Here is a 25,578-nt window from a genome sequence, read left to right as displayed (position 1 = left end):
ATCTTGGACCACAATTTCTATTGATTTAACTTTGAAAATTAAATGCTATAATTTCCTCCCAATCAATATTAGCACCATCTATTTGAGATAAATGTATTAAAGTTCCTATAAAATATTACAGACACAAACCATTTTCCAGTTTTATATCTCTTTCTACGAAAGTCAAACCATAACAAAATGTCAAAAGGTATAAAATTTTCATCAGAATTTTTCTATTAGGGGAGGTATCGAGACTTCCAACTTCACCAGAAAACAAAAATAATAAATAAAAACAAATACCTAAAATTTATAAACAATTAAATATTTACTCTAAAATAGTCATAAAAATATGCCATCTACATTGTGATACAAAGTTTGTTAATTTAATGATTCGTTTTCATTGATTTTGTTTAATTTTCTCGTGAGATTGTGAAGTTGAAAAATCCTTACTAGAGCGACGATGTCTTTCAATTACTCAAATAACATGGGTCGTAATCCAATGCACAATATGAGTGAGTTAATCTTTAATGTAGAAATAAAAGGCTTTAAATATATTGGAATTTTAGTGACAAATTGTGTCTTTTTATTGAAATATTTCATTTAAAAATAGCTACGAAAAATTTTTCACAATCGTCGCCATTTTGTTTGCAAAATGGGCAGTTCTCATTTATTTTTCTTTCACTCTTCCCAAAGTAGGCCTTTTTTTCGAAACGTCAAAGTTTGACAACCATCGGGAATTTGTTTTGGTGTTATTATTCGTAAATATTGTTGTTTTGGTTTTGGTTCATAATACCGGTTAAGCAACTGGGGACCTGTTGAAATCTTTTGTTTATGAATGATGATAATTTTGTTTGATGAATATAAAATTAAGTATAGTCATGGTTCGGTAGGCCTCCCTCAACAGGTGGATCCAAATTGTAATGAAATGCCAATGACAATAAGAAAAATGGCACTGGTCGGCAAAATTAAATATTTTTTTGCTCTCCAACAAACAAAATAATACTTTTTTAAAGGACTAAGTTGTCCTGAATTTGAATCCTACCTTGTTATAATTGTCTACCACATTAGGTTTCTAAAATGTGCAATTTCTAAAATGCTAGGGACAACCTGAAACGGTGTTATTTAATTATTTATGAGTTTTCAAAGTGAAAATGTGTCTTCTAGACAAAGTTGAAATCATTTTATAATTCTGTTGAAAACAATAAATAAATTAGGTGGATCAACAGCTCATAGATAAAAAAGCCTTGTGACTTACAACGATTAAACTCCGGGATGTACGGTACCTATAGTTTGTATGCCGATTCCGAAAGGCTAATTTAAAAAAGCACTTTTCATGGCTTGTTTTACTCTTGAAGAATTAATCAATTGCTCACAAATTCTGAAAAAAAAACAACATTTAGGTGACACAAGAATGATTTGACCTCTTACGTGACTCACGTCACGGGTACTACATATGGGTGATTATATAAAAGTTGGGTAACTTTTGAGGATATTTTGTTTACTAGAGTTAATAAATCCAACTTCTGCCAATTCGGGTGTATATGATAGCTAAACTGGCTCCCAATCGGGCCAGTCACTGACACAGGACTGACGCCATAGGACTGACGAAAAAGACGAAATTTGAGATTATAATCAAAACTAATGTTGTTTTTTGCAATTTCAAATATAAACAAACTACATTTTAACTGGCTTAGCAGGGGTATAGACAACAAACATAACCCAAACTCTAATACAGTGATGGTGGCCGTCAAATTGTGCGACCCGCAACTAACTTTATTACCAACATTAAAATTTAAAGTGAGATTTGACGTTGAGTCCCTCGAGAGAGGACTTTACCACTCAATTGCTTTCTTAGTCCAAAGAAACAGCGGTTAACAAGAGTTATTCTGCGTTTGATCTCAGTGTTGGTGTTGTTTTCTACGTTTACAGCGGAGCCTAGGTAGACGAAGTCCTTGACCACCTCAAAGTTACGTCTGTCGATGGTGACGTTTTGACCAAGACGTCGGTGTTGTATGTCTTTTTTTGACGACAGCATGTACTTTGTTTTGCCCTCATTAACCGTTAAACCCATTTTTGCCGCCTCTGCCTCAATGCTCACAAAAGCCCATCGACAACACGCTGAGTTCTTCCGATGTCAATGTCATCAGCATATGCCAGTAATTGGACAGACTTTTGAAAGAAAGTGCCCCTAGTGTTGACGTGTGAGCTCTGCACTATTCTTTCAAGCACGATGTTAAAAAAATCACATGACAGCGCATCACCTTGTCTAAAACGTTTTTTGACATCGAAAGGTTCTATTTAGTTGTTTCCAACCTTTATGGAGCAGCGTGAATTCTCCATGGTCATGGTTTGGCAGGGATGCCAAAACTAGACATGGCTCTATACAGCTCGTCCCTGTATATGCTGTCATATGCGGCCTTGAAATCGATGAAAAGATGGTGGGTGTCAATCTTTACTTCGTCTATGTAGAATGGATCATCCTGCCTGACAGCGGAATTCAGTTCGTCGTCGCCGTTATACAGTCTGCAGAGTCCATATCCTCAGCATTGACTGCGGTTCCATTATGATGTTTCCACTTTCGTCTTTGCAGCCTTCGGTTCTAGGTTTATGTACCTGTGAATTTCGTTTCACCTGTTCATAAAACTTTCGAACTTCATTCCTGCTTTTAAACCTCTCAACATCTTCGACCGCACGCTTCTCATGCCCTCTCTTTTTCCTTCTGAGAAGTCGGCGTTCCTCTCGCCTCTTCTGCTCATAGAGCTCATGCGCCACCTAATAATAATAATAACACAAAGCAATCCGTCGGGCAGGTTAAGGCGAAAGAAATGTTGTTTTTCAAAAAAAAGAATTAACAGTAAATGAGCGTCAAATGATTATTAATTGTCATGAGCAATGTGTTTTAGTAAGGAAAACCGAATCGAAAACAAAATCAGGTCTGTTCTTCCGCGGAAGCTTAATGAAACAGATGAACGAGTCAGTTCTATAAAAAAAAGTGCTTCAAAAATTGCTGCGTAAAAAGTGCTTCATAAGTAAAATGAATACAAAGAAAAGACTGAGCTTTGCAAACGTGTATAAAAATAAATGAAATACATTTTGGAGCAACGTAATATTCTCTGACGAGTCGAAATTCAATATTTTGGATCAAATCAATGGTCTAATGGTATGGTGGTATATGCCATCCAGTGGTGTCGGGAATTTTAAAATAATTGAACGGATTATAAGTAATGAAGTAAAACAAAGTACAGAGAAACTTCGGATCGTAGACACGTTTCACTTTCAACAGAGTAACGATCCCAAATATACGCCTGTAGTTGTTAACACAACACAACACTACCAACATGCTAGTTATAATCCACCAAAGTCAAGATCTCAACCCAATCGAACATTCCTTCCCTTAAACAGTTCAATCTTAATACTCGCGCTTCTAGGAATGCTCATCAGTATAACCACGAGCCCAACTTTGGCCTTACTGTCAAATACAGGAATTCTTTCTTTAGCCGTACTACGCGAATGTGGAATGCCTTACCACACTCTGTCTTTCCTAGTCATTGTAATATTCAGGAATTCAAAACCAAATGTGCACCGACATCTCCTTACCCTCTCTCTTCCTAGTGCTCACACTGTGCCTCTGCATAATAAGGGTAGTAACTAGTAATATCCCCTTGAGTGTGTGTTTATTATAAAAAAAATCGAACATTTATCGACTTCGCAAACACAATATAACGAGCAAAACCCACCTTAAACAGCTCCTGGTATGAGAATGAGAATTAATAAGGTTAGATGTTACGTGAAAACTTGTGAACTCTTTGAATATTGTTTAAAAGAGGTTATTAAGCTAAAAAAGGTTTTGCACAAAATATAATGTAATCATATTTTTAACATAAAAAATTCAAAACGGAATTAAATTCTCTTGTACCTTCTAGGGTACCAAGGCTTTTGCACTATTGTTTTTGTGGATTAATATTTAGATTTTAATATTTTTAGGATCCTTGAAGGGTATTTTTTTGTTTTTCTTGTATTTATTCGTTAAACAACTTAAACTTGATAAAATGAAAACATTAATTGAAAATTGTATCTTTATAACATTTATACAACTCATTTATCAGGAATAACGATACGGGTACCATGGCTTTTGCTCCACACTGTTTGAGAGCTATTTAAATTATGTCGAGAAATGAAATCCAATATAATATAATTAATATTCCTATGGAAAACATGACCAGTTAAAAGTGTAGATAAATCTTTTTATAGAAGACAAAACTCCCGTTTTTGACACTGTATCTGAATATTTTAAAATACTAAACTTTTAGTTACGATTTTCGTTTCGACAATTATCTTGAACATTAATCTATTGAATACACGATTTCTTTAAAATTTCAAATTGCATGCATCATAAGATATTTTAAAGATTGCGGACTCGAAACTAACTTCTTTTAATATATTTTATTCGAGTAAGATTTTCAGTGCTACACCAACTTATGTGTACATAATTTTTATTTGGAAAAAAGTGAGAATATCAAAACTAAATCCTAATATAAATGTCGGTTCCAACAAAAACTGACAGATTTTTAAATTTTGTTCGTAGAATGTCAGAATTTAGATTCAGAATTATCTACGGGTGCTACAAAAAAAAAAAAAAAAACAAGTAAAAACTCAGTTCCATTCAAACAATGATTAGATGTGAAGAAATGCTCGGGTTCTAAATGTTTTAAAATTGCGTTACAAAGATAAACCGAGATTTACCAGAGCGAGTATTTATTTTATTTTAGAACTTCGTCAAGAAATTGTCCGCACTAATCCCACTGATGAAAAGTAGTTTTAAAAGAAAATGTATTTTTATTTTCGCCAATAGACATGATAACTCTCTTCCCAAGTCAGTATAAAGCTGTCGTTTTTACTTTCCAATTTCACGTCCTATCCTTGGTTAACTGAAAATTTCTTTATATACCCATATTGATCCACTCAGCAACATAATTTGTATCCTCGCTTTATAGGCTTCATGGGATTGTACTGTTTCATAGAATTTCTTTTCCTGAAAAGAACCATTGATTCTCCAACAGAAAGTTGTCTTGTCCCATAGTAAGAAGAAGCAAATACAAATTACTTAAAATCTCAGCAAATCTTTTAGTTTTACCCACTAACGAAACCCCGAAATCATCACTCACTCCAGAAATGCCTCCAGCTGAGTAATTTGTGGTAACCCATATGAAAATTTATTCATATAAAAGCCAGTAGCTCAAGCTTCTTTAAATCCAACTCCTTTTCTGAACGGCGTATAGATTCGATTAATAAAGAATATTATCAATCATACTTTCACGAAAGAAGACAAAACAATCCCTTGCACTAGCGCAACTGTCAAATAAATCTTTCACAGGGACCTCTGGTCATACATATTCAGGAATATCTGATGCACAATCTTTAGCTTTCCATCTGCGGTTTGGTTTGTCTTCGGTTATTTTTTTTTTCTTGGAATGACTGCATCCTCCATTCCTTAAAACATTTTTCGCACACAGGATTGGTTCAGAGTTGTAAGTCACTAGGCCCTAGTTCCCAACGGACTGTTGCGCCACCTAATTTTTTTATTTTATAACTGCATCGTAGACAGTCATCCAAAATGTCCTCATCATCAGCCAACAACTGATCAAGGATATCTTGATGTACAGTTTCATCTGGTTCCTCATTTATTTCGGCACCAGCTCTTATCCTTCCTTGGATTCTAAGTCAGTGTCTTTATTATTGCCCAAAGGTATCCACCACTGCCATAATCTTATCATCCGTTTATTAAACATTCTGAACAGCCGACATAATGAACTTTATAAACATATACATACATGAAAATAAAAAATGGTATGAATTGTACCACACCTATACTCAAACCGAAACTTATACCCATATGAACCCGCACAGAGATGGTTTCCAAACAAATAAAAAGAAATACTTTTCTTTTAACGATTCAAGTGTTATAGCAAACAAAATTGAATACTTTCCCTAATTTTGTTGTTTTTTTTATTCTATTTTGATTTCTAATTTCAGTGCCTTTAATGAATAACCTCGCAAACAGTGCCGGCGGTAACAATATTATCTCACAAATAGCTGCAGTAATGTCTGCAGCAGCAACTGCGAATAACCTTCCATCAAACATGGGACCACAACAGACTGCTACGCCCATTACATCGGCTAATACCGCTACAGCTCCACCAGTCAGCGCATTGGGTGCACGAATCGCACCACCTCCGCCCACATTCAATGACTCCCCTTTAGAATTTAAACGCCTCAATGCCAATACAAGCAGAGGCAATATAACTGGCGTAAATCCATCAAAGCCAACTTTTCCTTTTCAATCACGCGAAACAATCAGCAGTCAATCTAAGAACAATCAACAAATGGGAGCGGGTCCAATGGATTTAGAAAACGAGAATGAGAATAGCACATCAAATTTTTCTGACCTTCGACGATTTTTGAGTGGTGGTCCATTGAGTCGAGACACCCAAAAGCAATCAAATTCAGATCAAACGCAAACAGCTGTCACCACTGCCACTGGTGGTGGTGGTGCTGCTACAGTGGGTGACAATTCAGCACAAATGTTTCTCAATAGTATGCTGCAGCAGGGCTTCATGATGATGCAACCAACAATGATGATGGACCCAAATATGGCATTGCAAATGCAACAATATCCCATGATACCCGACATTAGCAATCCACCTGATCCCGCTTCTACCAACCAGATGAGTGCAATAGTTCCAGCAAGTGGTGGACAGGTTAAGGAAATTATCCATTGCAAGTCTTGTACCCTTTTCCCTCCAAATCCAACCGCACCAGCCCCGACAATCAGGGATCGACCACCGGGTTGTCGAACCGTATTTGTCGGAGGTCTACCCGAAACCATAACCGAACCAATAATTCGAGAAATATTCGAAAGCTGTGGCGAAATAACCACCCTTCGATTGTCCAAAAAGAACTTTTGCCATATCCGTTTTGTTTACGAAGCATCCGTTGATTCGGCCATCTACCTATCTGGCTACCGAATTCGCATCCTTAACAATGAGCCAACCAATTGTGGACGTTTGCACGTCGACTTCGCTCAAGCCAGAGACGATCAATACGAATGGGAGTGCAGACAACGCCAATTCCAACGGGAGCAACGACATAGAGAACGCATGGAACGAGATAGACTTCGTTCGGTGTCGCCTCCTCCTGTCGTCCATTACACCGAGCATGAAGCGAGCACTCTATCAGACAAACTAAAGAACGATGAGACTTTCATGAAAGCTGTTCAAACGCTTATTGTCTGGTTGGAACGTGGTGATTGCTCGAAAAAGAATGCCAATGTTTTCTATTCAATGATACAAAGTACGAATGCACACGTACGTCGATTAAATACTGATAAAACGCAGTATGAGGAAGATCTCCGCATAGCTAGGGAGCAATACCGAAAGCAAATGCTTGGTATGACACAGCAATGTAAGTACAAAATTTGGTAATTTAATGATTTTAATATATATATATATGTCATTAGTATTAAACTTTGTTAAACAAAATTTTGATCTATGTATTTATGTTTCTTCTTATATTTTTCTTTAAACTAATGCGTGTTGCTTAAAATTATTATTATCTTTTAAATTCTAACTGGTTCCTATCTTCTCTGTTAATTATTGTTCTTCTTTTAAAAAAAATCTATCAATCAATCAACTCACATGTTGTTTTTGTTTGTAAGTTCTTTAAGTTAAAGAACGACTTCTTGTGATATTTTTATTAACGTGATATATTCCCATGTAATTTCAAGATACCTAATATTTAATTGATAAAACAAATGTTTGTAAATATAAAAAATATGTTCCTTTGACAATGATTTATGATACGTTTTCAAATTCGAACAAAGTATTTAATAAGGTTTGGAAATACTACTCTTCTTACTACTACTTCATTTTAAAGAGAAAAGTTAGCCATTATCATCAACCCTCTGTGGTCATACCTCGTTCCTAAAACTTAAATGTCACACCAGTGCAAATTGGGATCCCGTAATTTTGGCATCTTATAACTCCTATTCATTTTAGTTTATTTTTTTATTAAAAATCAGTGTTTTTATGGGAAATATTCTCAGGAATCCAATGGTGCAAGACAGAATATTCTAAAAATTCATTATCTTATAAAAAAATGCGATTTATATTTGAAAAATCGCGTTTTACGAATATAAGCATACAAAAAAAATATATACATATATAGGGCTTTGAAATTTGGTATTTCCAGTTTAATAGTTGTAGAAAAAAATGAGAACTAGGTTTTTTGATTAGGGCTTGAAATATGCATATTTTTAAAAAGTAAAAAACAGGCTTATTTACAATCAAATGTTGTAAAAAAAAGTACAAAATATGTAGGAACATCAATATTTTTTTTTCTATAATAGGTATTAATTTATTCGACGGTATCTATACAATTTATGCATATACCTGCCCGGTGTTCATCGCAAACGCGACGGTGACAAACTGTGCATTTGGCACGAGTACGCGTAGCTTGCGGCCCTGTGTACAAGCCACACTTCAGTCGAGTTTCCTCCATCACAATGCTGACATTTGTGATGATTCTCTCGCCGATTTTCAAAATTTTAGTACATTTTTTTCGCAGCTCTGATCGCAAACTTCGAGACTCTGAACGCTTGCGCAACAGGTTTTCCAATAAGGCAAATCATAATTTTTTTTAAAATTGATGTCTAGTCAATCTCTCGTTTAGAGCATTTAAAATATGCAAAATATAGTCATTAATGCCAGCTTGGTCGATTATGATTGTAAAAAAATTGAACGGCCAGCGCCTTGTACGTAGCATTTTTGGTCAAACATGTCAGTTCCACTTCTATTTTTATTTTGATCCAAAACAATACATGGCTTATTTCTTACTGCATCTATTTCCGCTTTATGGTGTACAGAAGACAAGAGCAAAACTACTTTATTATTTTTTTTGGAGTGTACACAAGTCCCGAGAGCATATAACTAGTAGAAAAGTAGAGTAGAGTTCTGAGCAGAGTATGTTCAGAGCTCTCTAATTTAATTATGAAACAACTTGAGCACTAAACTGTCATGATTTTAAATGTCGTCTGTTTGAAGGCGTTCAAAATGTTCTTTAATCAAATTAATTAATACAACAGTCATAGAGTTGGTCCATTTGACTCCTGAAATAAATATGATTCATAAAAATGCTATATGCAATTAATTTTTTCTAAATTATCTTTCCTTCTACACTAAAGCAACTAGCCTCTTCCGCCATTTTTATTGTTTTGACGATCATTTTTTTAATTTCCCGGCTTTCAAATATCAAATTGTTTGTGTTCAGCATTTTACTCCGTTTACTCTGTTATTTTATTCTGAGCTCACAGAGCGTGCTCTGAACATGTTCAGAACTAAAAAAGAAACACGAATTCGAAGCTCTGATAGATCAGAGCTCAAAAAGAAACACAATTATTTTTTTGACAGTTTGAGCTCTACTCTGAACTAAAAAAGAAAAACGCCAATTGATGATGATAATTTTCATCTCATATCGATCGGGCTTAGTTTTTATATAGACTTTAAAAGGACAACGGCCGCGAAAAGCAACGATCTGCTCATCAATCGTAACATTGTTACCCGGATTAAAGCGCTTGTGCTAAGAGTGCGGGAACTTTGAATTTTTTGGCCTGCCGGATTACAATAGAAATGAATATCAGCTAAATGGCCGCCAAAGCTACGGTGGTAGCACTATACCCTCTTCATGGACTCTTCCATGTTTATTCGCACATTTGCAGTTGTATGTCTCCGACAACTTCATGAATTATATCCAGAGCTTGAATGGATTGTAGAGTATTAGCATTCGACTTATCTTCCACATGGGCCACAGAAAAAAAGAAGTATTGTGATTGTGATTCTTTCTTTGCTTGTGGGAAACCTGGTGCTGTTTTTTGAACGTCTTCCACGCCCAATCACATCGTCAGCCAATAAAATATACCAAACAGGGACGAGTTCATAATGCAGATGGTTTTAAATACTCATTCTTAAATTTTAAATTTTGTTTCTGATCCTCCGATGTGAAAATGAAAATCGCGATCATTTTGATGCATTTCAAGGATCCAAGCAGTGAAATTGCTGGTAATCGAGTTGCTTGAGTGCTTTAGTTTTGCGAGCTTTGACTGCAAAATGTTCACCATATTTTTAGTAAATTTTAAAAATTTTATTCGCTGTTGAAGCGTGTATCGCTTCATTTTTAGTAATGGCGTAGTTTTTAATTTCTAAAAATGGCAGATGTCCTAATATAAGGCTATTAAAAATGAAAACTATGCATGTCGTCTAAATTCATTGGCTGCGTTCAATCTCAGACAGATATGGAATGCGGATACCTTTTTGTTAGTGTTTTACGTGTAAAATAACAGCTGATCAAGAACAGCTGAGATGTTAAAAAAGGAATCCAAAGATATCCAAGAATTTCTGGGGTATGTAGGTATCTGAAAGAACAGCTGATTCAACAGATGGTTGAATTTCAAGAACTTGCAAATTTATTTCAGCTTTTTGTATTTATTGGTAAACAAAAAGATACAAAATGTTAGTTAGCGTTGTATTTGAGAACGATCTGTGCATAATAGACGTTGAAGAAGCTATTTACCTCCGAATTTGAGAAGGTAATTTTGATCTATTTTCACTTCGAAGCTTAAATGTTTCTCTGCTTTTTGTGAACAGCTGAAAGTTGTTTTTATTTTTGTGTAAGCTATCTCGATATAGCTATCCAACTCGTTCAACAAGGTATCTAAAAGTCCACCTATCCAAGATACCTTTGGCGTTAAAAACGTCTTAAGTCAAAAAATTGCATTTTTGGTTTTTGATTTGGTGTAACGGCTTTTTTTGTCTCTTTCGTTTAATACTAACAACTCGATTCTAAAACAACGGCTAGGCTAGATTAAAGTGCTTGTTCGTGTCTGATTATTTTGAAATGATTGAGATCGTTTAGATTGTTGCAGAAGAAATCTCTTAGGTAAGCCTTGTGTTTCCTTCTCTCCTTCATCAATACAGATTCTGCAAAGGAAGTTTAAGAATACGCCTAGCCGCGTGGCTTGCTTTCTTATTACCCGATTATCGAGCTTATATGCTATCTGCTTAGAGATAATAAACACCTTGAGAGCTTTAAATCTAGTGTAGGCCAGATATTTTTCGTGACCCGACACTAGGTGATAGTATTCCACCTCGTGTCGGTCCTTATAGCGTCTTGCATAAGCAAAAGTTAACATGTAGCGATTGCTATGCCTGCATTAGCCAAACGTGGTAGAATGGGTTTTACTGTACCATTTCTGGTGAGTTCATATGCCTTACAATTTTCTAGAATGTCTATGGCCTGGCACCTAGCAAAGGTTAATATTGAATCGTTGTGCCATCTTCATTAGAGATGATCGACAGCTACGGACCGTTAAAGAGTTTGTAGAGTCAGAGTACAGAGGTTCGATAGCCGCATGGCTATATGAGAAGAAACGGATATCAGATGGTGATATCACGTTTTTCTTAAGCCAGAATAAGATTATTTTATCGCCAAAAATTCAGTCTCTAACAGGCTACAATGATTGTGAAAGCGGAATGAGAGACTTAATTTCAGTCGTTCAGAGTACACAACACATCTCCACCAAAGGAATGCCCATTTTCTAAGAAAGATCTGGAAGCTAAAGAAATCTAGAAGTTTCTAAATACTTAAGAATTACGGAGTTGCCAATTTTGTTGCTAACCCACTGCCATGAAGCGAATAGCAAAGCTTGAAACTATTTTTTTGGTAAGTATATCAAGAGGTGCCAGGTAGAGTAGGGTAGGGTAAGGACGTGCAAACAACTGCTAAATATCATATTAATTATGCCCTAGACAGAACAATTCATATTTGTTTTGTCATTAACGTCTTAATTTCATTGACTCTATGACCAGTTTCTAACTTAAAACCATTTAGCCACACTTCGAAGAAATGAGCGGCATTAATTCCAGAATAAATACAATTGCTCCATTTTTTGTTGGACATCACTCCGAATTTTATTACAATTTTGAACATGTTAAGAAACTATCAAAAGATCCGGTTTGGTGATATTTTTTGAGTTCGATTGCTAGAATCCGTTGCAAGAATAGATAAAATAGTTTTTTTTGGCGCTCATAATTAATTATGTAGTTTTAAACTTTTGGTTTGTTATATCATAGGTTTTTGTAGTTAAAATATTTAAATAATTTATATAATTGTAAGCAGGAATATATCACATTAAAGAAAATATCACAAATTGTCCTTCAAACCTTAACTTAGGCCAGTGCCATATTATATTCATTTTGTTCGAAATTTTATTTCATATGTTTGTCTTAACTCAATCACGGTGATAGTTCAATAAAATTTTTAACACAAGTTTTTCATTAAAAACAAAACAAAGGTGAGCACTTATATGAGTTAAATAAATAAACATGGTAATCTTCGAACAATTACAATATTTTCTTAAACACAACTTTTATCTTATTTGATTTCAAGAAAATGTCATTTAAAAAAAATGATTTACTCTCTTTTATTGAAATGTATACATTTGGCTATCAGGTTTTCTCATAATAACTATTCCCTTTAGAAAAAAAGCTAATTGGAAAAAACACACACACGTTACATTTTTTTTATTTCAAGTTGATTTTAGTTTTATTTTGTTAACAAAATAAAATATATATATAAATATTATTAAAAATATAACTCCACAAATAATACAAGGTATGTAGAAATCACAATAATAATGTATTGAAGTTGTTGAGATAAAAATTAAATTAAAAAAACAAAAATAAATAAGTTTATATAATGTTGAAAGCAATTTCAACAATATAATAATACTGCTCAGTCCAGACACCAACGGAAATTGAATACAATATTCAAAAAATGCTGAAATGCTTTATGAAACAAAAACCGGTAAAATAGAATAATAAAAATTATTTGTTTTAAATTATCGAAATTATCGACCAATATATGGAATGAAATTCTCATATCGGTTGTAGATTTAACAGTTTTTTGAGAATAACTTCTGTTTTAGTTAGGTTATTCTAAAACATCTCTGAACATAAGATTGAAGGTTTTAAGATTTTCAAACTTATTTATTTAATAATAATAATAAAATAAATAATCCATTAACAACATTGACCATTCGTTAGAATTTTATTAACGTTTTCAAGAAACTTAAGACTTTCAATCTTGTTCTAAATGTTTTGTATTTACAATTTAACGGTCAAATTCACAGAAAAATATTTATACATACCACATTAAGTAAGTACCCTTTAAATTAGAGCTGAGCAAAATTAGGAACACGAAATTTAAAGTAAGTTGTTCTTAGGCAAAACGAGATGTTGTTCTTCAGTCCAAACGGATACTGAGTTAGAGTTTTAAATTTTGTCCTTAACATTTATAGTTAATTGTTGTCTGAAGAAGAATTTGAAAAATTTGAATTTTACTAGAAAAGAAAAATTCCGTGTTAACCAACTAAAACAAATAATAACCCAAAAAAAAAAAAATGAAAAAAAAACTAAAAAAAAAAGCAAAAACTAGAAGTTTCTCTGTTTTTTTTTGTTGTTGTTGTTGATGTTGTTGTTACTATTATCTCTATCTATATTTACCCTCCTCTCCCATCAGTCACTCAGATTGAAAAAGTGTTCAGTGCAGCTAGTCACAAGAAGGTTTGGGACCATTTCACCAAGGCCCAAAGAAAAAACATCGACCAATGGAAGAAACTATCAATGGTACGTACATAAGAGAATATATTTTTCACACATAATAATTGTTGTTGTTGTTGTTGGATTCAAGTTATTTTCATTTTCATTTACATATTTATTATGAATGGTAACGGTGTTTTCGTTTATTTATTTTTTTAATATTTAGTTTGTTTTTAATATACTATTCACGTTTCATTTAATTTGTACTTAACCTTTTTTGCATGTGAACTTTTTCGCCCTGATATTGGCCTACGTAGTCTTAATAATTTTACTAACACAGCTCCTTTTTTGTTAAACGATTTATTGTTTTATTTTAAATTTTTTATAAATCGTTCCTTGTTTGTTTTAAGGCATTTTTAAACCTAAATCTTTTATGTTTTGTTTGAAGTAAAACCATTTAACTCAATTTTGGTTAGGCTGTAAAATCATTTTTCAGTCCCTTCTTTAAAAGAAAATATATTGTTATAGTGAAACCCTTTTTCTTTTTTTGAATTGCTTTTGTTAAGTCCTAATAAACAACCTCCTGTTATAGCCACCCTCAATGTAGTCAGTGGTAAAATAAAAAATGAAATTTAATTATAGAAAATACATTTAAGGGCTGCTGAAAGAAAATTTAAATTATTTTAGTTGCTTAAAAAACACTTTAAGATGCAGTTCCAATTATGTTTAAATCATTTATTGCCTGATGGTGCTGCTTTTTATCTAGCGGATCAACTACCATTTCCAAGGGACGTTATAAAACTCTTAATATTTAGTGTTCAGCAAACTAAGAAAATCTATTAAGTTTAAAAAGGGATCATTCTATTGAATTTAATACAAATGACTATCCGAATTGGTTCTTCTTCCATGTCCAGCCCACCGGAATCTACAGAGCTTAATTTTTGTCACAATAATGTCTCATCATTCTTTTATCGTTCTATTAGTGTCAATAAATCTTCCCTATACCGATTACTTCAAAAGATAAATGCACTTTGGCGCATTAATGCACTATTGGTCAACCACAGAAGCCCTTGTAGGGAAAGATAATTTTTTGCATGAACTTTTCTATTGTTTAAATGGCCTTACTAAAATGCGCCTCATTTTCAAACTCATAATCCAGTTGTGTAATGATTTATCCATAGGTTGGTAGGTAGAGATGACAGTCAGGCTGGAAAGCGCCCGTTTTGATATTATATGCTCGTTTGACCTGTGCATGAGAATGATATGTTAAAACTGACTGGTAAAGTGTCAATTCAGCCATTCATCGCTAAATTCATTTCGTAGCGTTAAAAAAGAAAACTAGGTGTTCATGGGGGCTTGTATATATGATACCCCATATCTTTATAGTGTTCCACCTGCGATGGGATTCTGAGCTTTAAAACACCAGCAAGTGAGCTATAAAAGGCTGAGCCCATTCATTTACCTCGATGCCACTATACATGGAGGTTAAAGTTCAGACTGGACAGTTCATTTCGACATTGGCAGGTACATACAACTTAATGGACTTCATATGCAGTCAACTTCATTCTTTGAACGTAAATTTTGACCAAGCCAACTAGTTAGTTTTTCAAGTGTCATGAATTTCAAATTAAGAACTTTACTTCGAAAATCTCTACTTTAAGTTCGTAGTATAAAAAGTAACAACAAAATGATTGTCTACAAAGCACTCCTTGGGCAAGCTACAAGTCCACCAAAATTTGTATGTAGTATTGTAAAGAAATATTAGTTACTTCTTTTTTCAATTGACATGAAACCCTTTTACAGAAAGCACTAAATTAAGTTGTGCAGAAAATAAATGAATCATTGAGTAATGAAGTTCAGATTTTAGTTCATTGACAAAACATTAGCAACTGTCATTTTGACAAAAGTAGACTTAACTTGATATTTAGAGACATTTTTATTGACTTACTTTCCAGTCAACTTTACATTAAAGTTGCCTTAAAACATTCACCTATATTGGGTGACGGGCCACAGAGACATCACTTTAATTGTAGAGCCGATGAACTTGCTAAAAATGGAACCGTCATGCCTATTTCACCTGAAATTGAGGAGATAGGTATACCGATAGCTACATGTTAACTTATGCTAAAAGAAACAGCTTTTGTGATAGCAAACTCTAGGTGGCACAATTTACCAACATGCGCAGCCACAAAACTCATATGGTCTTCACTGGACCTAAAGACTTGTTATGTCAAAACAGAATGCACTTCTGCAGGAGCTGTATGGACGACAAAGAAAAGGAAACAATCTCTCACCTTCTCTGCACTTGCCCTGCTCTTTCACTAATACGCAAACTTCATCTGGGTGACTACTCTTTTGATAATCCCAGTGAACTAGCTAAAAAGGATATCAGATATCTTCTTCATTTTATAAAAAGCTCAAAATGGTTCGACTACTAAGAAGTAATTCACTAGATTCATGTTTTATCACAATGGGCCTTTTCTTTTGGCCTAAGTATGTGGATTCTCAATCCGCAGCCACGTCAACCTAACCTAACCTAATTTAATTGGAAGATCATTTTTTGGCAGCTGGCCAATCAGATACTAGAACTTGCCTAACTTTCAAGTCCCTTATGTCGTCTGAACCATTGTTTGATCAGTATAGAATTGATATCCTCCACAGCCGCCTGTCATTGAAGATAGTCGTGTTTCTGTTTTAGTTTGAATCCAATTTAAGTATTTTCCATGCTTCCCTAATTGCAAGTTATTAAGTAAACATAGTTCTATGGATGTCTTTTGTTATAGTGTTGTAGGTAGTATCCTTTTTGTAAAAAATATGGAATCAGTTCTGTAATTTAGCTATGATCTAAATTAAAAAATAAAGTACAATTCATTGCATAGTCCACTATTAAAATTCAATTGTGTTGTAGTTATTGTTTTGAAGGTTTTTGTTGTTTAGACCCATTTAACCTTTTGTTTTCGAAGGTGTCAACTACATTTTGCAGAAATGGAACATATAAAAAAAGTTATATTGTGGTACCTCGGCGAACCAATAAGAAACAATTGGTTAAAGACTACAGGGTTACGATATATAAACTATATAGCAGTCTATTAACGTACTCGTAAGGTGTTTTAATGTGCTTGGTTGTAGTCCCAAATCAAATCAGACTTGTTCATATTAACTGGGCCAGAACGATCGAATTAATGGCAATAAATCGGCTCACAGAGCTAGGAACCTGAAAATGTTTACATAATCAAAGTATTGATATTTCTATTTCCATCATTGACCACGATCTACAAAACGCCCACTTTTGTACTTTAAAACAAGATTTAAAAAAGCACAACAAATTGATTTTCATTAATTTATAACAAAATCATCGGCACTGCTATATTCCTCAGCCTCAGAATAACTACTATAAATAGGAGCTTTAAGAAAACCCAATGCTTCATTTGGCAGGTGTTGCTACGAGGAGGGCAGGCACCAGGTGGAACAACATCATAACGTGTCAGGTCAAAATATATCTGGCCAACACTGGATTTAAAACGTTCAAGGTGCTTGCTATCTCTATGTCACATATACAGACACGCAACTAGGCGTATTCTCAAATAAATTTTGCAGAAGCTGTATGGACGAAGAAGAGGAGGAAACAATTCTTCATTTTCTCTGTACATGCCCTGCTCTGGCTCGAAAACGCAAGAATTACCTAGGAGAATTCTTCTTTAACGATCTAAACGATCTAAATCATATCAGCATAATTAGCCTTTTACGTTTCGTAAAGAATTCAAACTAATTCCATTGAGCTTAGGAGGAAGCCTCAAGATTCATGTGGTATCACAATGGGCCATTAATCTGGCCTAAGTGTGTCTGTTTCCATTTTGAACAGCCACTTTAACCTAACCTAACCTTCCTCATGCGGTTGATTATGGGATCAGAACTAGGTTAGTATTTTTTTTTGCTTAATTTCCGAAAATGGTGTTCTCCATAATTTTTTAAGTCCTTGGTTCTTGACTATTAGGCTTCCTCAGTCAGTTGATCAATTGGCAAAAGAGCATCGGCTATTTTTTGTGGTCCATTAATTTCATATTTATGGCCATTAGAATTTCTTAACCCGGGATTTGGATTAGATTAGATTGGTTTTTATTTTAATAACGTAAATTATAATTTTTTATAAAGTTTACAAATAAAAAACAAAAATCATGGCTGCCGTCTGCCTAATTGACAAATCAAAAAGATAACAGCTCAATAATATATTTAAAAACTTTCATTTATAATTCTTCTTCTATAGAGAAGATCTAGCCTGCAGAATTGATATAATTTTTTAACTTCCATGTTGTTAAGCAAAAGTATAACTTGATTTTGCGTCAGTATTTCGCTACCAAAAGCATTCCTTCTTATTTCTGTAAGAACTGGTCATCTTCCAACAAAGTGTAAAACATCTTCCCTTTCCTTTAAATTGCAAAATGAGCATATAATTGTTAAGTCATCTCTATGAGGTATAAAATTCAGCTGCATAACTTCACCTCTCAATTTAACCATCATTGAAATTTCGTCAATGCTATTATCGTCCTTAAAATAATTCCTCTCTTCCAAGTTGTGATTTAGTTGACAGTAAAGCTGCCTGTATATAGATCCTGTGGCGTCATTCAAGTATTTCTCTCGTTGCTTTATGTCCACTGCGGAAATGAGCTGGTATAAAGAAGCTTTTAAATCATCCTGGTTATTACACAAAAGGTTAAGTTCTATTCAACATTCTCTTGACAAATTTATCCAATCAGCACACCAACTTCTTTTGGTGCGTATTACTTGAAGCGCTACTATCTTCGGAAGCCTATTATTGCTCATCTTCATAACTCTCAAGATGTAGTTGACTTGCATTTTTAGGGTTCGTATGAACATAGGTGATAATCCTGATTCTAGCATAATAACATAGTTGGGTGTATTTGATGGCAGTCTAAAAACTCGCTTAATATAGTATCGGGGAAGTTTCTCAACCGTTTCGTATTGTTTCGTTCCCCAAGTTTATGCCGCGTGCTATACTTTTGTTAGAAAAACATCTTTTCCAAGTTGCACTAATTGCACTTTTAGCCTTAACTAGTTTCTCTCTTAGATGAATTTCCATGCTCAAATTTTTCGTTAATTGAACTCCAAGGTATTTGAATTCCGTGACATCTTCAATTAATTCTCCATTATAGAACCAGAATCCGGGCTTGGGTTTGTCTATTATTATTCTACAACTATCTTTAAAGACTTTTGTATCCTCTTTTTGGACCTGGGTAAAAGTCTAAGCGAACAACATAGTAATAAAGACAGAAGAATCAGCTGCCTCAAGACCATAGAAAACTTGTTTGTAAGAGCTGTGTTCCAAACTCCTATTAAATCCCCACTTGCAAAATAAGCTCACATTTTAAAGATTGTTAGTAGATTAAAAACTTACTTTTGCGATTCCATCAAACGCTTTGTGGTTAAATCTAGAAGTGCCTGAACGGTTACATCTACTGAAGTTTAACTAAGTTTAATAACACTGTTTTGCAACTTGCAGAACCTTGTATGCACGAAAATTTGTTGGTCCACTCATTCTTATAATATGGTATTGATGCCTAGATACAAGTTGTTGAGCTTCAAGAACTTGTTTCGAGTGGCTCATATATTTTTTGCTCGGTCAGGGGTAGTTGTTGTTATCTCCTTTAAGGGGGTATTCTGGTCTAGAGACATGAATTTTAGGTAATTTTTGAAGTGCTGTAGAAAAAAGCAAGCAACAATTTTACCATACATTTTTTTATACATTATTTATGCACGTTAGAAGCATACAAAAAAAAATAAAAAAGTAAAAAAAAAAATCAAAATTCCGTTAGTTATCAGTTCATGGAGTGGTGCGTCTCAAAAATTTGGTGCGTGACCATACCCACGATTTTAACTCTCCTAGAAATCTGAAATCAAAAACTAAAAAAGATTATTAATCTACAATAATGTCGCAATGTCTGGAACTACGGAAAAGTTACAAACATTTCTTTTTACAAAATGGCGGCTGTCTAAAGAAAAATATAAAAAATTTACCATTTTTTTGAACATTCTTCGATTTGTTAAAAATATTAAAAATGAAAATTTGGGGATGGCCGTAGTTCCGGACGTAGACAAGTCCCTAAAGAAGAATCTCTTAAAATTTCAAGTAAATCGGTTCGACAGAACCTGAGAAATCGTGGGTATCAGATTCAAAAAGACAGTTCTGAGAAAAACGCGTTTAAAGTACCCCATTATGTCTTTTGTTCTATTAGTTGCAGCCCAACCGATTTGGATGGCTGCTCAGCAAAATACTTATTTCTCCGAAAATAATTTGAATTTGGGAAAATCCTCTCGTAGACATATTCTAAAATAGTTATACTATGAAAATATGAAAAGAAAAAAAAATCGATTTTTTTAATTTCTAGACCAGAATACCCCCTTAAGCTCACTTGAGTAGCAAAACTCAGGCATAGCATAGAGAAGGTGCGAAAGCTTTGATGCACTTACTGGGCTTTTTTTATCGAATAAATCAAAACCGTTAACAGTTCTTATTGTTTCCTGTGGTGTAAATATTGTTGGGCGTACTAAAACAAAGTCTATGACATATTAAAAACTGCATTTATATATTTCCTAAAGAACATAACAAGCCATATAACTAATAAAATATAGAACCTATGTGCCTTGGATGGGATTGCAAAGGCTTAAAATCGTAGCGCTACAGTCCGTTGAGAACCAGGGCCTAGTGACTTACAATTCTCAACCATTCCTGTGTGCGAGTAATTGCAGGAATGGAGGGGACCTACAGTTTATATGCCGAATCCGAACGCCTAATTTGAGAAAGCACTTTTTCATGACAAGAATTACTCTTGGAGAATTTTTCAATTCCTCGCAAGAGGCAGTACCCGTGAATAAAACTTTAGGTGGCACTGGCAAGGATCAAACCCAAGATCTCTAGCGTGACAGTCCAACACACTAACCTTCATGCCACGGGTACGACAATTCAATAGTTTTTAGTAATTCTAGTCCCCTTAAAATTGCAATTGTTTCCTTCTCCTCATAAACATATTCTATCAGTTTTAGTTTTGTGTAGTCTGATTTTTTTTAACAATAAATGAAAAAAATACTATATTTTGTTTGATTTTAAAAATTAACTCTGCCGTAATAATGCACGTAGTCTGACACAGAATACCAAAAAGCACTAATTCCAATTTTAATCCTAAAATATATTTTAATTTTGTATTTTATAAAATGTATTCTTCACTCTTTCATTTATATAAACAATTTAAAAAAAAAAGTAAAATTATTATTTCCAAAGGATCTAAAATTTAAATATAAACAAATATCAGAAATTCTGCTTTTAATCTAAATGGTGTTTTTGTAATTTAATAACAATAACTTATCACATCGCTCAAAACATTTTTTTAAAAATAAAAATAAGAAAACAAATAAAACAAAACCTAGCTATTTAATCAAAACATGGAGTGGGAGTGTTATTAACACAAATCACACACAAAAACACGTGTAAATTACAAAACTCAATAATAAATTATTAATTTTTAACGCTGGCAAACAAGATTTAACTTTAAAATAATATAAAAACTAATGTACTCAATAGTTTTTAAGCTAAAAATTGGTAAATTGAAACAAAACAAAATATCCAACTTAAGAAACTATTTGACTAGTATTGCGAGGTAAGTACTCTTACACACAATCATTTAAATTTTAGGAAATTAAAAAACAATACCATGCTTCGAAAATTATACTTATAATGCAGAAGGACACTTTTTGACCATACAAAAATAGATTTAAAAACCTTTTTTTGAACAAGTGGAAAGAACATAATTTTATTTTACAAATGATCCTGAAATTTTTTATATGACTGAGAATTTTGTACCCAATGGAACCATAAACTGCTGTTTTTATTTTCACTAATGTTTTCTTATTCGTTTTGTGTTTAGGAAATGCGTTCAGTGCAGATCGAAGACGACGAAATGGAAATGTCTGACGAAGATCGAGATTTTCGAAGCTCTAGTAGTAAGCGATGTCGCTTTGATAATGACAATTTGAAGGTAAGTGCTGTTTTTCAAATAGTGAAAGGTTCTGCCATACAAACAATACTTCAACAGATTAATTTTGCACTTTTATATAATTTCAATAGAAACAAAATTAAAGGTCAATCAAAATGTATTCATTTTGCAGGAAGAAAACGACAGCCTACGATGTCAGCTGGAAGCGTTGAAAAACGAAATGACCCTCGTTAAGTCAGATATCAAATCAGATACTGATTTTCGTGATAAGCAAATCAAAGTTCTTCAAGAAACAATTCGAAATATGCAAACGCAGTTGCTTGAAAACAAGTCGCGGGAAAGAAAAGATGCCACCAAAATCGATGATCTCGAGCAAAAGCTCAAAGAAGCCAATGTTAAGCAACTTTTGTTGAAAACAAAAATTGTTGAAGTAAGTGCCAGGCAAAGTAATCATTCTTCAAAGAGTTCAGAATGTGATGAAGTGATTGAGAAATCATCACCCATAATTATAAAAGACGATATTATTGAACTTGAAGAAGACGACCACGATGAAAAGATCAAGAAAGACTTGGATGATGTCATCGAAATTAAAGTCAATTGTGGCCAAGAAAAACCAAAGGATGAAAAATCTATCGAGGTAAATTGTGTTGGAACACCATACAAAAATTACATTGTTTCAATATTGGTATAATATTTGTTTTAGATAAAATCTGAAGAAATTGATCAAGATGAAGCCCGGATCATAAGTTTGGTTTCCACATTTCTTGTTGTTCATCCGATGGGCGCCACATCTCATAACATCTGTTCCTATCTACAAAATATAACTAAAAATTCATGTGTACAATCAGAACGACTTAACGAAACACTGCAAAAATATTCAAACCTGTTTAGAAATCACACAAACGACACTGACGTGGAACCTAAGTGGAGCTTTTGTGGATTTATTGTGCCAGAGAATGAAATAAAGAACTAAAATGTTACCAAAGACAGCAGAAAGATATTCGGCTGGCCTGCAATATTTTCCTCCAAAACCAAATCTAATCTAGGCCAGTTTTAGAGGTGGCAAAAGAAAAACCATGAGATTTTATGAATAAGACTTACAATTATTTAAACTTAAAACCCGAAAAAAAGTAACAAAACAAATCAAACAAACTTTACGAATTAACATGAGATAAATTGAAAATCCTTCCTTCCTCTATTTAATTTTAAGAAACAAATGAAAAACATATTATACAAAATTTATTAACTTGTTACTTCTCAAAAAAAAAGAAAAAAACAAAAACATATTTAATTTTATTTATGAGAAAACAAATGGCAAACAAAAATATTTATTAAATTCACAATCTAATAGACTTTATTTAAATATTATCGATATAAAAAAAGAACACAAATTTAACAATGACAAGAAACATGATGATTAACAATGTGTAGGGAATTTCAAGTAGAATTATAGATTTTAATGAGACAAAATATTAAATAAGTATTTTGAAAAATCCCATTTTCGTCTTTTGTTATTATAACCATAAATAAATTAATTCTTGAAAAGAAATGACAATCGGTAAAAAGGGAAGTACCCTTATTTGGAGATTAGTACCATTATTATGATTGGCGTATCGAACGTTCGAAGTGAGATGTTTTCATTAGCGATCTAACACATTGGACATACTTCGGTTGGCGATCTTTACAGTTCGAGTTCGAAATTCAGTGCTACCATACAAAAATAAACGTCAATTCATGTAATTTCCGAAAAACTGTTGTTTTCATTAATTGATAATTTTCATATTTAATAAAATTACAAAATAAACCAAAATGATAAGCAACATAGATTTTTTTGGAGATAATGAAAATTACAGAAAAAAAGTAAGAATGCTTCGACTGCGCAAGAATATTCGAGACTACTCTAATGTCTTGGAACTCCTTAATCATCTGTAAGTAGGCAAAATATTTTGTGTTGGAAGTTCTTTTAATTGTAATTAATTCCATAAGTTTCAGATAATATTTTTGACCGAATAAGGAAGCGTTTGTTTTCGTATTAAACAATTTAAAAATGCAAGATTATCAGAGCAGCGTAAGAAATGATCTTGACTTAGTCCTGTCACAATTCTTGGTTTCCTTAGTATTAAAAGAAGTTGTGTGTACAATTGAAGACAAATTATGTCCAACCTGAATAAGTCTAAACATGTCATCCGATGGAAAACAAATCGCACGAAAGTATTTTTTTCAACGGCCAGATTACCAGGAGTAATTGGATGTGTTGACGGCCCCATATAGGAATCGTTGCTCCGATTGCGTCATCGGTATCCTAACAGAAAAGGATAATAGGATAGTTAGTTTTTTCCTTAAGAGTAGCTTTTGGTTCTTAAGGCGTGTGACCATAAATTGTGCATTCGTTATCTTGACGCAAGATATCCTGTATCGACACATGATTCCTTTGTATGGAACTGCAGCAATCTTAAATCAGTTCTTGAAACGTGGTACCAAAGAGGAGAACGTTCAATGTTCCTTGGTAGTACTTATATTTTTATTTCGTCGTTCAATAATTTTTTCTTAATTTTTGCAGACGCCAGTTACCCACTATCGTCTTGTTTGCTGTCTCCTTTCGAAAACGTAAGTTCTGGTTCAAGGCAGTCTTTATTCAATAAGCAACACACCAAAGGCAGAAATATAATAGAAAGGACTGTTGAGTCGATTTCGCTGTCTTTTAATCTTAAGTCGAATCAACGGTTTCCACTTCGCCAACGGTAATACAAATTTCTCACTCTCGCACTTTTATTCATTCGACTCGCCAATGGTAATAGGTATACAAGAGAAGTTTAGTTAAGTTAGTTTCTGTGGGATTGGTGGCTTGGACAAATTAATATTTGCTTGATTTAAACAATCCATGTCTTATAACATTTCATTTAATACTAAAATTATAAAAAAACAAGTAAGTATTGCCGAAGTTATAAGCCAGTCTTAGACTGAGTGTCATTGAATACGGTTCTGCTCTCATTAAATTGCTAATTTATAATGAGTTCTTGTATTAATTGCTCTGATTGTTCTAAGTCAATTGTTGACGAACATGTTGTATGCAGTTTTTGCGGTAGAGCTTTTCATATTAAGTGCGCTAAATTGAAGAAAAATGAATACTTATTGATTGTTTCCAATGATAATATTCTTTTTAAATGCAATAATTGCAAAAACATTTCTCCATTCCAATGCATTGCTATATTGAACCACATTAACTCTTTTCTTAATGTTAATTTATGTGCGCTGAATTCTAATATTTCTCTGTGCAGTGAAAACTACGAAAATCGGTCTAAAGAAAATGCAAACAATTCTCTTAATGTGAGTAGAAACGTTAGACAAACTACTCGCTTCCAAAGACCTGAAAAAAAAATGATTGGTTCTCAATATTAAAAATTATATTATATTCTTGTTGATACCAACAATACTAAGGGCATCACAGGTGTCATAGTGACTGAACGTGTTGTTTCTGATAACACTGATTTCGTTTCTACTCTTAATGGTGAAGTTGATGCTGATGCTCCTGCTGATGCTTTTGGTAAAATTGTTGCTGGTAATTTGCCTGCTGATGATAATGTTGCTGTTGGTGCTGCTGTTGATGAAGATGTTCTTAATGGCGATATTCTTCGAACAAAATCAGATGTTTCCAAACGCCCACAAGTTGATGTTGATGGTATAAATGGTGCTAGCCAGCAAAGTACGTCTAAAGCTTATAATATCGTTGCTAATAAGGTTATAGTTGGCACCAAATTGCAATGCAATGATCTTAAGATAGCCAAAAATTTTAAATGGTTCCATATTGGAAGTTTTTATCACAAAACTAACACCGAAGGGATTATTAAATATATATCCAACAATCTTGAAATCGAACCAACTGAGATTTATGCAATAAATTAGTCAAATTGAACGTCGAACGAAAGCGAATTTTGTTAATTTTA

The 25,578-nt window shown here is 33.5% G+C and overlaps 1 protein-coding gene across 1 annotated transcript; it reads left to right on the top strand.

Moving 5' to 3' along the window:
* The first annotated feature begins 210 nt into the window (after positions 1 to 210).
* Positions 211 to 23,132, top strand: LOC129938772 (ecto-NOX disulfide-thiol exchanger 2). Its single transcript, XM_056046511.1, has 6 exons — positions 211 to 491; positions 6,013 to 7,440; positions 13,609 to 13,715; positions 21,566 to 21,676; positions 21,807 to 22,271; positions 22,338 to 23,132. Exons 1-6 carry the CDS (start codon positions 440 to 442, stop codon positions 22,605 to 22,607), a joined length of 2,433 nt encoding a protein of 810 aa, XP_055902486.1. The 5' UTR covers positions 211 to 439; the 3' UTR covers positions 22,608 to 23,132.
* The last annotated feature ends 2,446 nt before the right edge of the window (positions 23,133 to 25,578 follow it).

This window comes from Eupeodes corollae, chromosome 1 (genome assembly GCF_945859685.1).
Source record: "Eupeodes corollae chromosome 1, idEupCoro1.1, whole genome shotgun sequence".
NCBI lineage: Eukaryota > Metazoa > Arthropoda > Insecta > Diptera > Syrphidae > Eupeodes > Eupeodes corollae.
The sequence above is the reverse complement of the archived record's forward strand: the minus strand, read 5'-3'. Positions and strand labels throughout refer to the sequence as shown.